The sequence below is a fragment of the Squalius cephalus genome (genome assembly GCF_949319135.1).
Source record: "Squalius cephalus genome assembly, chromosome: 13".
NCBI lineage: Eukaryota > Metazoa > Chordata > Actinopteri > Cypriniformes > Leuciscidae > Squalius > Squalius cephalus.
Genome location: NC_137134.1, coordinates 16560240 through 16578405, shown reverse-complemented (window position 1 = coordinate 16578405; position 18166 = coordinate 16560240). Strand labels below are relative to the sequence as shown.

General features: G+C 41.9%; 2 protein-coding genes across 2 annotated transcripts in view; one reads left to right on the top strand and one right to left on the bottom strand.

The window, feature by feature from the left end:
- LOC307170184 (complement factor H-like) overlaps window positions 1-18166 on the bottom strand; it is a 268514-nt gene that overhangs the window by 83799 nt on the left and 166549 nt on the right. The window lies entirely within an intron of this gene.
- Window positions 13274-17620, top strand: LOC307170504 (uncharacterized protein; the record flags this gene model as incomplete). The annotated part of the gene is made up of 6 exons (XM_079891625.1): window positions 13274-13366; window positions 14389-14648; window positions 14783-14973; window positions 15072-15162; window positions 15431-15618; window positions 17427-17620. The coding sequence occupies exons 1-6, from the start codon at window positions 13277-13279 to the stop codon at window positions 17618-17620; spliced, it is 1014 nt and encodes a 337-aa protein (XP_079747751.1). The 5' UTR covers window positions 13274-13276.

The window sequence follows — 18166 nt, the reverse complement described above, 5'->3', positions numbered from 1 at the left end:
TAAAAAGTGAATCCCCAGAAACAGTTTTCAAAATTTTCCCCTAATGGGATTCTTCTGGACCTTTTTTTCCTTACACAGGACATATTGAGGATACAAAATTATTTGTTAAACCTTTTTTCATAAAATGACTGGACTATGTTTGTGCTTATTACAAATATTTTTATCTTAACTCTTTCCAGTATAAAAAAAGAGGTGTTTTTGGTAATTTTCACAATTTCATGGCACCCCAGAATATTTTGTTGTATGAATATCTGAACATACCAAAAGAAAGAACAGACTCTGTTCTTAAAAAAAAAAAAAAAAGTTTTATTCTAGCTTCGTGCGTCTTTTTTTATCAAAAAATCGCATTTTTATCAAAGACTACATCTAGATCAGATTTAATGATGATCAAAACACAGCAGATCGAGTCCATCAACACCCTACACCCATAAAGCTTCATAGTCCTATAGTGATAGCATTATGATATCGCTTGTTTCTGCTCTTCTTTGCCTGCGTTTTGATCTCATATCCTCACATTAGAGCTAGAACATTTGTATAGCCTACTGTAACGTACACACGGCAAGGTAGCCTACTGTATGCGTGTATTAGGCCGAATGTATTCGGAGCAAACCCCCCTGATGCTAAACCTTAAAAACTTACTTCAAATATGATGTTTTCTTATTCGGTGAAGTTCGGTATCTTGCAACTATCTCTCGTCCTCTGCTCGTCCATTTGAAAACTGCACGCGCGACGCGCTGCCGGCGAACGTAATTTTTTTAAATTTTTTTAAATCAGCATCAGCAACTGCCAGTAGCAAATAAAATTTTGGGGTGGCACCCGGGGTGGCCAATCGCATGTCAGGGGTGTCCAGTGCCACCCCGGACCCCCCTCTGGCTCCGCCACTGACTAAGACGAGTTGATACATACCTCTCTTATGGCAAGCCGTTTTAGTTTAAATTGTACCCAGCGTTACCCGTCGTAATTGCATTTTTACTAGTAAGAATTCAATTAGAGAGCTCTACAATTCAATTCTTACTAGTAGCAATTACAATTAGAGAGCTCTCTTATTCAATTATTACTAGTAAAAATTACAATTACAAAGCTCTCTAATTCAATTCTTACTAGTAACAATTCCAATTAGAGAGCTCTACAAATGAATTTTTACTAGTCATATGTCTCCATTGACTTCCATTCATTTTTAATTATGGAGCTCTACAATTGATTTGTTTCTAGTACGAATGCAATTGCAGAGCTCTTTAATTCAATTCTTACTAGAAACAATTCCAATTAGAGAGCTCTACAATCCAATTATTACTAGTAACAATTCCAATTAGAGAGCTCTCTAATTCAGTTACTCGTAAGAATGCAATTGCAGAGCTCTTTAATTCAATTACAGAGCTCTGCAATTATACATATCTTTAATTCATTTTTTTACTTGTAAAAATTCAATTAGAGAGCTCTGTAATTGCATACTTACTAGTAAGAATTTAATTAGAGAGCTCTCTAATTGTAATTGTTACTAGTAATAATTGAATTAGAGAACTCTCTATTTGTAATTCTTACTAGTAACAATTCAATTGTAGAGCTCTCTAATTGAATTCTTACTAGTAAAAATGCAATTACGACGAGTAACGCTGGGTACAATTTAAGCTAAAACGGCTTGCCATACTCTCTTGTCTCAGTGCGTGCACTCAATCGCTCTGGCGCGCGGCGACACTTTTATAGCACTTAGCTTAGCCCAGTTCATTCATTATGATCCAGACAGAGATGAAGCTAGAAGCGACCAAACACCTCCACGTTTTCACTATTTAAATACAGTTATATGAGTAGTTACACGACCAAGTATGGTGACACAAAATAAAACGTGGCGCTTTTCTAAGCGGGTAAAAAGGATAACTATAATGTATGGCGGAATAACACTTGGGACTCGGGAGCACTTCGACTCGGCGCAGTAAAAAGTCACGTTGCTGGATTTTTCAGGCGTGACTTTTTACTGCGCCGAGTCGAAGTGCTCCCGAGTCCCAAGTGCTATTCCGCCATACATTATAGTTGACGTTACGTGACAGACAGTGTTTAATCACCCTGTTTTGAATTAGAAAGTAATGAAACGCAAAACCTCCAAGGAGATGACAGATATAATGCAGTGACTGAACGTGAGCTGATCTGATTAATATCGACAAACAGAACAAACATTATATCAAACATTATTACTAGGACAGCATATTTACACTACTTACTAACATCTGACATACGTGTACTGATGCCAAATATAGCAATGTGTTCGGAATGAGACTTCTTCAGCGCGGTTTCTACTGATAAAATTCGTGTCTGTTTTTGACGCCACAGGTTTCCCATTGAAAGCAACAGAGTTCCAAATTAGTCATAGAGTGACGCAGAGGGGCGCCTTTGGCGTCGGCAGTGTGACGCCGGGGGCGCTTGACCATGCTTCAGTTTTTGACGCCTTGGGAGTGAGAATGGGTTGAAAAATCGAATTTCTTGTGAGAATTATGATGCCTCCCTCCACTATATAGTGTGAACCATCAGGGGTTCTCGCAATACTTCAGGTAGGCCTATGGTAATGTTAGGTTAAGGCCCTAAAGCAGAGGGAAGGTTTTTGAAGATCATAAAATCTCAACAAACAAATGTGGGATTTGTGCCTAATCACCTAAAATGTGTGAACAACAAAAAATTTGATATTTCTTATATGTTTTATACAGCAAAATGAACATGGGGTCAAATTGACCCCAAAGAACACCGATGCTACAAAATGTGTACAGAACATTGAAAACCTAAAATCATGTTATGTTATGTTTACCCTGTTGTCCCCGTTAAATTAGGAAAAGTCTTTAAATATGAAGCAATTTTTATTTTTTATTTTTTATTATGTATTTAGAGACGTTAAACACTGAATGGGGTCAAATCGACCCCAAAGGTAATAGGAGGGATAAATAATGTTTTTTTGTTTGTTTTTTACAATCGATTGGTCTTATAGGCCAACCAGTTGGAGTGGAAAAGGGAAATGACGTGCTGTACAAAACGCTGAACAAAACAATCCATATTTACAGTGCAGGAGGAAACAAAAACAAATAAAAACTGCAAAAAAAGTAAACAAAACAGCAACAATATGCTAATTTTGGCTAAACCAAATGGCCCAAGTTTGCAACACTGTATTATTAGGTTTCTCTGAGTCCACAATCAGATGGAATTCGCCTGTTCTGCCTGGCGTCTCCATAAAAAGTTTGGTCGGGAGGCACTGTAGAAGTGCCTGCCTTTGTCCATCTTCCAGGTGCTCGAGGCTCAGCTGACTGTTGCCCTGACAACCAGGCAGGTATTGTTCCTCCATTTCCTCCTCTCTCTCCACGGATCTCACGAACAAAGCCGTTGAAGTTCCCGCTACTTCCTCAGATGTAGGTTCACATTGTGTGGAACGAGCAGACCCCTTCTTCAACATGTTAACATGGAAGGTTTGCAAGGGCTGGGTCCTGGATGGGATCTCATATGTCACAGGACACACTTTCTGCTTTATTTGGTAGGGGCCCTGCCACTTTGCCAGCAGTTAAGGCTCACTCGTTGGTAACAACAACAAGACCTTCTCACCTGCCTCAAATGTACGGGATCTGGCTGTTCGGTCATACCACTCTTTTGTCATTTTTGAGACTGCAGGAGATTTTCTTGTGCAAGGGCTGTTGTCTTCTGCAGATGCTCTCTCATCTTTAGCACATATGAGGAAATGTTTTTCTTGCCTGGTTTATCAGTGGCCTCCCAACTCTCCCTCAGAACATGGGCCATGAACACGGAGACACACACCTCTTACCTTGTAGGTCGCTTATTCTTCTTCCTCTCTTTTCCTTTTAACAAGAGTGAGAGGAGCAAGAGAGAGCTTGCCACACACACACACACACACACACACACACACACACTCACACACATTATGTCTTTGTATATTTAGTCTGAGCTTTTGTTGCTATTTATTTTTACTTTTGTGATTTTACTTTTTTTGGATTGAAATGTTTTTTCTAATAACCATAAAATGTACTACAGCTGCCAAACAACACCAGAGAGAAATGTATTCATAATATTTTTAAACAATCTAATTAAATCTTGGACAAAAAAACCATTCAGCTAGTAAGAAAAGAAATCCGGTAGGATATATATATATATATGTGTGTGTGTGTGTGTGTGTGTGTGTGTGTGTGTGTGTAAGTCAACATAAAAAATTCCTATAAAATATAATTGAACACGTTTGTAGGTCTATATTGTATCATTTATCATTGTAGCCTTATTTAAGTCGATGTTCTGTATACTGTATATTTATTTTTGGACTGATAGTTATTAATAAAGTCAAATAATGGTATGCGAGAGAGTCAGTGGTAATATCATTGTGTTCCATAGGTCAGTGTTAGAGGAACGGTGTAACAACTCAGGCTTAGCCTAAAAGTTAGTCTGCCCTGGACCAGGTTAGTTTCCCAGCATAAGTTGCCAGAGTAACTGAGTTTGAACTATTTTAAGTTTGCTTTATGAAAAAGAATCCACCAACAATATGTCTGACTAACCAAAATAAGCCTGGCTTGAATTCTAATCGTGTTTCATGGAACAGCCCTCTGGTCACACAAAGTTGTTCCAAAAGCGCTTCAGCGCAGTATTGAGTGTAGCTTTTGAAAGGGAACAAGTTGCTTAAGATTCAGATTTTCACGATTGTTAATAAACTATAACTGATTCATTTGGCCCAAAATCCCAAACCATTCATTCAGTTCTAGAAACAAAGACACATTTCTCAAAACATTTAAACATTTCACTTGTTTTCACACATTCCTCTTTTCTCAATGTTTTCTGCAAAACTCTACTCAAAATGCTTTTCATTTTGTCAGCATCCTGCCTCCTGTTGTTTGTCTCCGGACCTCTAGAGGTCCACTGTGTTCCCCACTGCCTTAGTTCTTCCTTGTCTGTCCTTGTTAGCGTTATCCAGGTCACATGTGCCTTGTTACCCATAGAGTATTTTAGCTGTGTTTTACCCCTTGTTCCTCAATTGGTTTCTGAGTCTTGGCTATGCATCACCTGCTGTGTCCCTCCAACCCCTTCCAAGTTATCCCAAGTAGGTGTTCTTAGTTATTTGATTTAGTTTTTTCTCCCCTCATGGAGTTTTTTTATTTCTCTCATGTGATTCTTTGCAGTATACTGTACTGTAATACCTCTTTCTGAGAAGAACTTTTGTTGGATTTTTTTTTTTTGTTTTACTTTAGAACAGCGATAAACTTACCTGTACAATAAACTGTTCAATCGTTTTTACTTCGTTTGTGATGGTTTGTGCTGTATTTTTTTTTTTTTTTTTTTTTTTTCTGCTAGATATTAAAAGAATATTTATAGGTAATTCTGAGGTCACCCAGCCCCCCACATGCTCCAAATAAAATAGTCTCGTTCGTTTGTGCCAGTTAAAGTTGTGTTTGTGCTGCTTTGGTTTTTAAGATATTAGATATTTAATTACAGGTGATGACGTCACCAGCCCCCCGACCTGCTCCACATTGACCCAAAATAGTCTTGTTTGTTTGTCCTTCATTTGCTCCCCCATGTCCCAGGCTGGGCTCCTCTGCGGTGTGGTTGAGAACTGTACCCTACAGTCTTCGACACCCCCCCCCCCCCAGAAGCAGACTGAAGCCTTCTGCACCAACGGTCATCCATCCGTGCGGTCTCCTTAATCTACTTCGGGCAGCTTGGAGTTAGAGCTCAGTTCTTCTCAGGAGCTGAAAGCAGGCCACTCCTTCCCCCGATGGAGGGCCGGGAGAGAATCTCTTCTTTCAAGAACTGATGCCCCTTCCTCTGAGCCCCAAGAGGCTGTGGATGACAGTGCCGCTCACGAGCCTCGCCACTCTCATCCCCCTCTGTCGCCAGACCCCTGCCAGAGCACGCCCCTGTGGAACGCTGGTCTTTCCCTGGCCTCCTCTGGCAGGACGCGGCTAATGACCATGCCCCCACACCGGGCCGCTATGCCGCCCACGTCCGGACCGGTCATTCCACTTCGCTGCATCACCGAGGGTACGTCTGTGGTTTGCATGACCCTGCTGGCACAGTTCTTGGGAGCCTGGCTAGAGCTCCCATCCTGTTCCACTGGGTTGCCCGAACCATCAGGCTCGGCTATGCGATTCCGTTTGCACGGTCTCCTCCCCGCATCAGGGGAGGCCGCTTCACTATGGTCGGTGGCAATGCCCCTATCATGAGAGCGGAGTTTGTCACCCTACTGGCGAAGGGTGCGATCGAGACTGTCCCTCCAGCCGAAATGAGGTCCGGGCTTTACAGCCCCTACTTCATTGTCCCGAAGAAATCTGGTGGGTTATGGCCAATCCTGGACCTCTGCGTTCTGAACCGCTCCCTTCACAGGCTACCATTCAGGATGCCACGGCCAAGCGCATTTTCTATGTGTGCGGCCACAGGATTGGTTTACAGTGATCGACCTGAAGGACGCCTACTTCCATGTCTCCATTCTTCCTCGACACAGACCGTTCCTACGGTTTGCTTTCGAAGGGCGGGCATACCAGTACGCGGTTCTCCTCGCGTCTTCACAAAGGTCGTCGAGGCAGCCCTTGTTCCTCTACGGGAAACCGGGGTTCGCATCCTGAACTATCTCGACGACTGGCTGATCCTAGCTCACTCTCGAGACCAGGTTTGCGAACACAGGGATCTAGTGCTCCAGCACCTAGCTCGTCTGGGCCTTCGGGTCAACTGGGAGAAGAGCAAACTTTGCTCCGTGCAGAGGATCTCTTTTCTCGGTATAAAAATCGACTCGGTCGCCATGTGCGCACAGCTTATGAGTGAGCACGCGCAGTCACTGCTGACTTGCCTCTGTCAATTCGAGACCAAGTGTGCGGTTCCACTGAAACTATTTCAGAGGTTCCTGGGGCATATGGCATCCGCAGCCGCAGCAACGCCGCTCGGATTGCTTCATATGAGACCGCTTCAGCACTGGCTTCGCGATCGAGTCCCAAGGTGGGCATAGCAACACGGCACACTCCGAGTCCCAGTGACTCCAGCCTGCCATCAGACCTTCACCTCGTGGTCGAGTTTTTTTACGGGCCAGAGTGTCCTTAGAACAAGTTTCCAGGCATGTTGTTGTCTCAACACATGCCTCCACCACGGGCTGGGGCGCCATGTGCAATGGACATGCTGCCGTGGGCTCCTGGACAGGGCCCCAGCGCCTCAAGTTGCTGGCAGTACGTCTGGCTCTGCACCGCTTCCGTGTGTTGCTCAAGACCCAGCACGTACTAGTCCCTGTAGCGGCCCCTTGGATTTATTTATCAAGACGCAGAGAGTTTCAAATGGGTGTTGATTTATTTCTTCCTCTCAATGAGCACCATGCATCACAAGACCATGAACATCGTGAAAACTACAGAAGAAACAGAAGAAATACAAAATGCTTCTATGTAGCTTCACAAATAATTTGCACATAAATTATGTTCACATGTGAATCATGTTTACACACAATACAAATCATTTCAACAGATGACCAATATGAAATATGTTTTTAAGCCTTTATGACAAATGAAATATCACATGCTTCTTTTAAATGAAATACAATATATTATAATTGTTCACAGAAAGAATATGTTTTTATATTGATGATGTGCAATAAACCCATAAACAAATGAAGTATTGACATTCTCTTTTCCTTAAACAAAATCTCTTTTTGATAATACAAACTCCACACATTTTCCTTCATACCTCATTCCGCTTCTCCAAGGGCGCTAATTCAAAGAGTTTCTGCCATCAGCTACCATGCTCTCTAGCTCGACACACCATCACAGTTCGGAGCTCTTAAAAAATAGCATGTACGAGCAATACAAAAATAAATTAAATCACAATGTGAACTCTTTCTTTACAAGAATCAAATGGATGAACACGATAAATAATTAAAGTGGTTACATGTTTTTACCGTTCTTCCGATGACACGCGAGCACCACATTGTGAATAGAGAGTAACAGGAAGTTTTGCGTCATAAAAAACATCCGAAGAAGAACGGCGCTTTTTTTCGGAACAGACAAGGTGACACTGTCGAACTATAATGTCTTTTTAACATATAAAAATAAAATATTATATATTTTATAAACTGTGTAGGAAAATATTAATGCGATTTATAAGACATTTACAGTCCCTTCAGACAATACCGCGACAGTACAATACTCCCACCGTATGTCGCAACTCGCCCGCCACCTCCTAATATGGTGTCTGAAGCATCTGAGGTCGCTTCGAGCCATTTACTTTCCAGGAGACCTGAACTGTGCAGCCGACGAGCACTTACAAGTTTAGCCTCTCCCTGGAGAATGGAGACTCCATCCCCAGACGGTTCAGCTGATTTGGGATCAGTTCCGGGACACACAGGTAGACCTGTTTGCCTCCCACGACTAGTCCCATTGCGACCTGTTTTATTCTCTGTCCGAGGGCACGCTCGGCACGGATGCACTGGCGCACAGCTGGCCGCGGGGCCTCCGCAATTATGCATTTCCCCCAGTGAGCCTTCTTGCACAGACCCTGTGCAAGATCAGGGAGGATGAGGAGCAGGTCATTTTGGTTGCCCCTTATTGGTACAACTGGACCTGGTTCTCCGAACTGGTTCTCCGAACTAGTACTCCTTGCGACAGCACCTCCCTGGCCTCTGAGGAATTCCTCTGAGGAAGGACCTCCTTTCTCAGAGACGGGGCACCCTTGTGGCTCCTGGACGGGACGAAGCAGGTTTGAGTACCCTACCACCAGTGATGGTGGCTACCACGAGACATGCCTATGCGTTGAAGTGGAACCTCTTCGTCAACTGGTGTTCTTCCCGTCGTGAAGACCCCACGAAATGCCCGATCAGTGTTGTGCTTTCCTTCCTGCAAGAAGGGTTGAAGCGAAGGCTGTCTCCATCCACCCTGAAAGTGTATGTTGCTGCTATTCCTGCACATCATGATGCAGTTGAAGGTAAGTCTCTGGGAAAGCACAACCCGATCATCAGGTTCCTGAGAGGAGCGAGGAGACTGAATCCTCCTCGCCCTCCTCTCGTTCCCTCTTGGGACCTCTCAGTGGTGCTAACTGCCCTGCAGAGTGCTCCCTTTGAGCCTCTACAATCAGTGGAGCTTAAGTTTCTGTCAATGAAGACAGCGCTCCTGGTTGCATTGTCCTCCATTAAAAGGGTAGGGGACCTGCAGGCATTTTCGGTTGACGAAGCGTGCCTGGAATTCGGGCCGGCCTACTCTCACGTGATCCTGAGACCCCGGCCTAGATACGTGCCCAAGGTTCCCACCACACCCTTTCGAGACCTGGTGGTGAACCTGCAAGCGCTGCCCTCGGAGGAGGCAGACCCAGCCTTGTCACTGCTCTTTCCAGTACGCGACATCCATGCTTACGTAGACAGAACGCAGTGTTCAGGACCTCAGACCAGCTCTTTGTCTGTTATGGTGGGAAGCTGAAGGGAAAGGCTCTCTCCATGTAAAGGTTGTCTCACTGGTTAGTGGACACCATTGCTTTGGCTACCAGCAGCAAGGTCGACCGTGCCCCCTTGGTGTGACGGCCCACTCCACCCGGAGTGTGGCCTCCTCTTGGGCTCTAGCGCATGGCGCCTCGCTAACAGACAGAGCTGCAGGCTGGGCGACACCTAACACATTCGCGAGATTCCACAATCTCCGAGTGGGGCCAGTTTCTTCTCATGTACTCGCTTTAACCAGTCGGTACTAGATTCTGGTCAGGTGTCTTTGCTTGCTCGCCATTCCTCTCCATGGACAGGATACGTGTGATTATTCTCTTCAGGTGAGCCTCCCCGCAGGCCCTGAGTTCCTCCAGCGCTGTTGACGCCAACGGCAGAGTTATGCCACCGGCAGCTTTCGTGCTTGGCTAGGTGCCTCCATGTGCATGGTTCCCCCTCTGGGTGACCCCCACGTGTGTATTTCCACTGTAAGCCTCTCTGAGCATGTGTCTTCCCTCAGCAAGCCTCCTTGCCACCCCTGGGGTTGAAATATTCCACCTGCGGCTGGACACCCCAGTGATTCCCCATATGCATCCCCCTCTGGGTCATATGTGTATTCCTAAGTCCATATAATTACAGGCAATAATTGCATATTTCCACTGAGATATGCTTCCCAGTGTACCTTGATATTCCTGTGTTAAGTAGGAGTCCTTCGTCCGTGCTAGCCTCACGACAGGGAGCTCAGACTTACGCAGGGCACTGGAAGACAGCCGAGGTGGCGTGATTAGACTGGGAACCCCATTCGTCATCACTGACGTAACTCGTAGTGACCACGCAAGGGAACGTCTCGGTTACGTATGTAATCCTCGTTCCCTGAAAAAGGAACGGAGACGTTATGTCTCCCTGCCACTTCCGCTGTACCGCTGGAACGTCTCGGCTCCTCAGCGTAGAAACATATCTGCATGTTGCCAGCGTACTTCCTTATATACCCACGAGGTGGGGCGGACTTACGCTATTCAAATTCCGCAGACCCATGGAATCCGTGTATCATTCGTTCAATCGTTTTTTTGATTTAATATTAAAAGTAGAAAAATGAGAAAACAGTTCCTTTTTCGATTTTTCATTTTTTCCAAAAAAACGAAAAACAAGAATTCAGCTTGATTTTTCGTTTTTCGTTCTGAGGTAGCAAAATTAATAAACAGCTGGAAAATTCGATTTCTACACGTGGGCGGGAATGAAACGCCCCTTTCCTCTGATTTGTCAGCCGAAGATCAAACTGTCCCGTCATCAGCTCTTCCTCAGTTCTGCACTGCAGAATAAGAGTCCTCCGTTGTGTGGATTCTTAACGCGTTTATTGCAACTACATTTAATCTTTTTTTCATCAAACAAACAGACTAACGAATGGTTCGACACAACCCGTACTGGGAAATAAACTACACAGGGCTTTCTTCTGTGTAGATATAAATTCACCTAACTTTATGCTTTGCATCAGCTCGGTATGCAGGGTAAATGACGGCTGTTAGCCTAACATGGTCGCCCTCGATCGCCCAGTAAATTTTTTTTAAAATAATAAATGTAGATATAGATAATCAATATAATTAGTTGTAAATTAAATATTTTAACACTTATAGAAAAAGAAAAGAATAATGCATTGACTATAGGCTATAGCTATATAGCCTAAGCCTAGGCTATATTAACATAAACGCATGAACTGTCATTCAGACTGACTATCTAACAACCGGAGAACAGAGAACAACAGAGATATTAAAATACATACTCTTCTGAGTTTTATAATGTAGGCCTTATTGTGTTTTATTAAAATTTATTAAGATGTGCGCTTGTGCGCAGTGCACTGGGTCATGTTGAGAGGGAAACAAACGCATTTTATTATTAGCCTATTCAGAAAAAGACCGGTAAATAAAATTCAACATTAACATTATAAACACTATTAATAACATATAGCCTAGGCTATTTCTATGCGTATTTTACTTCCCCTTACCATTACTTCCCCTTTGACATTTGCCTATGTCAAATCCTTAAATGAATGGTATTCAGAAAACAACAAGAATAAAAAATAAGTAGCCACGTATAATAAAAATATAACCTAATAGCTTATAATAATAGCCTATTGTTTCCTTTATTATAAACAACATTTAGCCTATTTTAAACGCCAAGCCTAAACAAATTTAGGCTATTTGAATCGAAACTGAAACTGTACCGACGTTGGTTTCGCGCATCTCGGTCCCAAGTTTCCATATTTGCAATGCAAAATTTGGATGCTAACTAGTAATGTAAAGAAGGCTTTAAACTTCAGTCGAGTCCCAATAGGCCTATAGGCCTACACGTATAGGCTAAATCATCATCTTCACAGCATGGGAAATGAGTTTGGAATAACTGCTGTGCGGCACAGCCTTTATATTGTACAACAGACGAATTAAATTAAGCAGAATAACTTTTTATATATTTGGTTGACTGTGTTTTATTTTAATAATGAACAGGCTGCGATGTCAAGTTAGCAATGCCAGAAGTGAACTGATAATAGCCTATGTTGTGAGAGCGAGCGATGCGTCGGCGCCATCACTTGGATTTGTTGCTCAGCAGGGGAAATAACTTTGTTATTCGTTACTCTGTCATTCGAAACAGTAAAAAAATATATTTTTATTTGTGTACATTCAAAATGACTACAAAATGTTATGCCTTTGAAAAATAAAGAAAACAACATGATTTCTACTTTAGTGCGTCTCAGTCTCCTTGAACATCTTTCTGGCGCACACCAAAAATGAACCAAAATAGAGTGAATAGCCTTCGGACGCGCCTACTTTTCAAAGTCAACATTTAGATTATTTGAAGTAAAATGCATTATATAGTCACTTAGGAATAAAACTCAGCGTGGTTCATGATAAAAAAATAAAAAAAACTTTACAGTTCGGAAAATATGAAAATAGCAATCCCCTGGCACTTGAGAACTCTGGTCTACAAAGAAGAAAGCCCCGTCTAGTCTATTCCCCAGTACGGGTTGTGTCGAGTCTCGTTGATGGAAAACATGAAAAAGTTGCAATAAACGCGTTAAGAATCCACACAACGGAGGACTCTTATTCTGCAGTGCAGAACTGAGGAAGAGCTGATGACGGGACAGTTTGATCTTCGGCTGACAAATCAGAGGAAAGGGGCGTTTCATTCCCGCCCACGTGTAGAAATCGAATTTTCCAGCTGTTTATTAATTTTGCTACCTCAGAACGAAAAACGAAAAATCAAGCTGAATTCTTGTTTTTCGTTTTTTTGGAAAAAATGAAAAATCGAAAAAGGAACTGTTTTCTCATTTTTCTACTTTCAATATATAATCAAAAAACGATTGAACGAATGATACACGGATTCCATGGCATTTTCTTGCCATTGGCTCGTTTTGTATACTCAAAGGTGAGAGGCTTTCTAAGCGAAACCCCATTCGTCGTCACTGACGTAACGTCTCCGTTCCCACCTCAACATACGTAACCGAGACGTTATGTGGCATTGTGATCATTTCTGTATATCATTAAATGCCAAAAGCAACCCTTCTCGGTCCGTGTACCTTCGGATAATTTGTTTTTTCGTTTTTGTTTAAAAAACGGAAAAACGAGGAAACCGTTAGTTTATTGCATATTCAAACCTTCTCCTGGACATAAAAACGAGTTTCAGTTTCTTTTATTTATATTTTTTATTTTGTTTTCATCACACGTTGTTCTAATGCATCAAATGAAAATACAATAAAACCAAAAACGAAAAATGAAGGTTTTTAATGCACAAAGTGCGTATTATTTCACCGGAAGTATCCACTCGCGCACGCGCAATTAGGCTTCACTTCTAGTTCACTTATCACCTCCACGTGCGAATAAAATGGATACATACGTGCTTTTTCATGGAAACAAAAGAGTCACTCTGAAAGATGAAGATATGCGTTCTGAAAAAATTTCGCGCATATTTCTGGTAGGTTTGCAAGACTCACAGAAAGGTCATTTTAAAGGGGGTTAAATAAGTTAACTACTATGGCAACAAGCTAAGTTAACTAGTACAGGGCTATTCCTTTATGTTCCTGGAGTTCAACAACCCTAATAAAACACACCTGCCTGTAATAATCAATGTTCAATGTAGACGGTTCTGATTTGTTTGATTAAGTTGAACTGAACTCTGCTGGTCATGGCCCTCCAGGAACGAAATTGAATAGTCCTAAACTAATAGTTTGGTCTTAGTAAATGACCTATTAGCATGTGAGTATGAATAATGTAGAGCCATACATGCATTGTAACACTTTTTGCTAATGTATGTACGAAATCTAATAAAGATTTTTAGGTTTGCTTCTAATATATTTGACATCTCAGCTGTCAGTTCACTTTAATCGATTTCTATAACTGGGAAATTTTATATCTATAAAAGTTTTGTAATGTGATTTTGCAGTAAATGTAAAACCTCTGTGCAACATCAATTTATATATCTCATCCTTAAGTTATTAATAACAGTTGTGGAACATATGGGCTGGTATGTGTTATATGCCAGTGTTTCTCATGCCATGTAGCACTGCACATTTTTCTTTTATGGCACATCTATTTCAGTTTTTAGAGTACTATGTCAGGTGTGTTAAATATGGGAGACATCCAAAACAACAAACTCACCTTACATAATGCTTCCTGATGAGCTCACTAGTACTCTAAAATGGATGTGGCATACAAGGGAAACATGTGCAGTGCTAAAGTCAAGGACCAAGCATGAGAAGCACTGGCATAGAACATATGCCAGCCCATATTTTCCATAAGTGATATAAAGTAAGGGTGAGAGAAACATTTTAAGTTGCTGTTGCACAGAGGTTTTACATTTACAATCATATTACTTTACAGAACTGTTATAGATGCAACATTGGCCTGCTACATAACTTGATTAAACTGAATTGAATATGTCTGGCTTTGAAATGACATACGATTTTACTCGGTTAATTCTTGTTCTTTCTGGTGTAGGTCAGCAGTGACAGTCTCTATTTGACTGATGATTCAAACGTTGCAATCTTTCCCAATGCTGAAGGGTCTTTCAGCTCGTTGGACTTGACATTAAGGGCTCATTATGAAGTCCATGGTGACCCAATTGAGATGCCGCAAAACACCCCATCAACTTCAGCATTTGCTTCACCACCAGTTCAGCGACATTTCTCTTTCACAAGACCAGCATCATCTGGATCTGTTCTCACAACAACGCCCCGTGCAAGCCAAAGTTGGACAAGGTTTGAAAACCTTCTTTTTATTTATTACTTTATAGTATTGCACTTAACTGTGAGTGTTTTTTTAACTGGGTTTATATGTAAACTAAATACTACTAGAGAGTTCATCAAATGTTAAATCTGTTTCCAAATTTCAGAGCAATAAATATTGCAGAAGTGCTAGATGGCAAACCAGTTCCCAAAAGTGTTGTGGTTGTAAGGTTTACTGAAGCTGAGGCCAGTGTTACAGGCATTGTTCAGAAACTTCAAGCTGACCTAAGGACTACAGAATCTCCTGTGTTGCTGGATTCAAACTGGAACGAAATAATGGATTCAGAAGGAACACGAGGTAACAAAACTCTCACGATATGTATTATATTGTATTGTTATTTCTTTAGTAATTCTGTTACTGACGTAGTGTCCTTTGTGTGTACTGTATGTGTTAAGGTTCCCAGTATTGGAGACAAACCTCTAGAAAAATCAACGCGATGCTCATTAGCCATTTTTCCAGGCTTCAACACAGACGAAAAAGGATGAGGTGATTAATATTATTTTATTGGATCTATTAAGTTTTTTTTTTATTTTGTTTGTTATTAATCCAGGTAAATGTTATTGAAATGTATAATTATTGATCAAGTTACAAACAAGCATATCTATCTATCTATCTATATATCTATCTATCTATCTATCTATCATGAGCTGATAACCTTAATCAGGTGTGTTTGAGGAGACATGCAAAATGTGCAGTGTTGGTGGGCCTCCAGGAATGTGGTTGGGAACCACTGATATATATTATGTGTGTGTAGGGAAGAAGATTCTGGATTGCAGGACATTTTGGAAAAGATTGAGGAGGTGTTGGAGGCATCTCAAGGTCTGGAGAGTGTTTCTGTCAGACTCCGGGAGCTCAACACACTGGCCACAAGGGAAAGAAACCAAGTCAACATGCAGCAGGCATCACAGCTCAAGGAGGCCTTCACCTGCCTTGTTTGTAGAGGTATGAGACGCCAAGGGTTTGATGTATTAACTTCACAATTTACCACACACTTAAAGGGATAGTTCACCCAAAAATGAAAATGATCCCAAGCTTTATTCACCCGCAAGCCATCCTTGGTGTATATGACTATCTTTTAGATGAACAGAGATGTATTTAAAAATATCCTTAGTCCTTCAAGGTTTATAATAGTTATGAATGACAGCCCAAATGTTTTAAAGGAGGATCTTTGTCTTACACAAATGCATTGATTCGCTTCAGAAGGCCTTTATTATCCCCCTGGAGTCGTATGGATTAATTTTTTTATGGTTGCATTTTTTTATGGATGCATTTTTTTTTTTTTTTTTTTTTAATTTGGGCTGCGATTCACAAACATTATAAACCTTGGAGGACTAAGGATATTTTTAAATGTATGTCTGATGTGAAAGAAGAGTCATATACACCTAGGATGGCTTGATGGTGAGTAAATCATGAATGAATTGGGTGAACTATCCCTTTAAGGGTTTATAGTTAAAATACACTACTCACAATAATAAGTTAGGGATATTGTTATTTACATGAGTGCTATTCCTATTTGGTCTGAATTTTAATGAAACAAGTAAAAGTATCCTTTGATATTACTAATAATGAATGAGAAGAAACACCATTTTCATTTGTGTAATATTTATTACCCCATAAATGTAAACAATAACAAAAATTGACAATGTCAGTGTTTCCACCATTTGCTGCAATGATAGCTTGACAGCGACGTCTCGCTCACCTCGCCTTCTCCAGCAACACTGACGACCATCATTTCTGTGCAAGGTGACCCGACACTCAGTGTTGCTTTAGAAGGCGAGGTGAGCGAGACGCCGAGGTCAACATGGTCCCCAGGGGTAGCTTTGGTGGAGGAGGTGTAACAGTCTGGGCAGGCATCACCAGTCTGCGCAAAACTGATTTGGTTATTGTAGATGGCTCAGTCACTGCACGTTCTTACCTCAGAGACATCATAGAACCCATCATCATCATCATATCATAGAACTCCACCACATCTTGCCAGAATTGTCACAGCTCGACTTCAGGAAGTCGGGGTGCCTCATATGGTATGGCCAGCAATGTCCCCTGACCTGAACCCCATAGAGCACGTTTGGGACCAGCTGAAGCAGACTGGATGATCGTACCCCACCCCCACGTGACCTGGCAGAACTGCGTGCAGCACTTGTGGAAGAGTGGAACGCATTGCCTCATGAGGCTAGTGAGGAGCATGAGACGTCACTGTCAAGCTGTCATTGCGGCAAATGGTGGAAACACCCGCTACTGACATTGTCAATTTTTGTCATTTGGGGCTACCCTTGTTATTGTCTACATTTTTGGGGTAATAAATATTACACTAATGAAAATGGTGTTTCTTCTCATTCATTATTATTAATATCAAAGGATACTTTTACTTATTTCATTAAAATTCAGACCAAATAGGAATAGCACTCATGTAAATAACAATATCCCTAACTTATTGAGAGTAGTGTAACTTGCCATATTTGTGTGCAGCATTCACACACCCTGGACTACACTACACTTTTTCTTTTTATGGATGTGTGCGTGAATTTGACTCCAAATGGCTAAGCAATGAACTGAACAAAACTGAACAACTTTTCCTTTACCAGCTTTTCTTTTACTTAGTTTTACTAAAGAATGAATAGTGCTTCTTAAATATTTTTATTTTGCAACTTACTTTGCAATCAGTATATACTCCAGTATACCTCAACATGCTAAAATGTAGGCAACAAAAAATGTTGAAATAGTTTTAATGCATATCCTCCATTCTTTTACAGACATCATCAGTGAGCCAATGCTGTCCGAATGTTGCCGGAGCATCATTGGGTGTAGAGCTTGCATTGAAGAATGGGCATTAATGTCACAGGTCGGGGTGGAGCGCCAGCGGGCCGCCCACCCCTTCACTTGCGTGCCGTCCCTGAGGAGCTGGCCGTGGACACAAAGGAAATGGGGGACACAGGATTCAAAATAAATATACTCTTTATTAAATAATAAAAACAATCTTAAAAAGTCTCTTCGGCTTTCTCTTCATGCATCTCAGCACCTTCGGACAGAGAGAGGAATGAACATAATTCACAGCTTCCGCGTTCTCTTCTTCAGCGTTCTCTTCGCGTTTCTCAGCACCTTCAGACAGAGAGAGGAATGAACATAATTCACAGCTTCCGCATTCTCTTCAGCGTCCTCTTCGCGTTTCTCAGCACCTTCGGACAGAGAGAGGAATGGACATAATCCACAGCTTCCGCGTTCTCTTCTTCAGCGTTCTCTTCGCGTTTCTCAGCACCTTCAGACAGAGAGAGGAATGAACATAATTCACAGCTTCCGCGTTCTCTTCAGCGTTCTCTTCGCGTTTCTCAGCACCTTCGGACAGAGAGAGGAATGGACATAATCCACAGCTTCCGCGTTCTCTTCTTCAGCGTTCTCTTCGCGTTTCTCAGCACCTTCAGACAGAGAGAGGAATGAACATAATTCACAGCTTCCGCGTTCTCTTCAGCGTTCTCTTCGCGTTTCTCAGCACCTT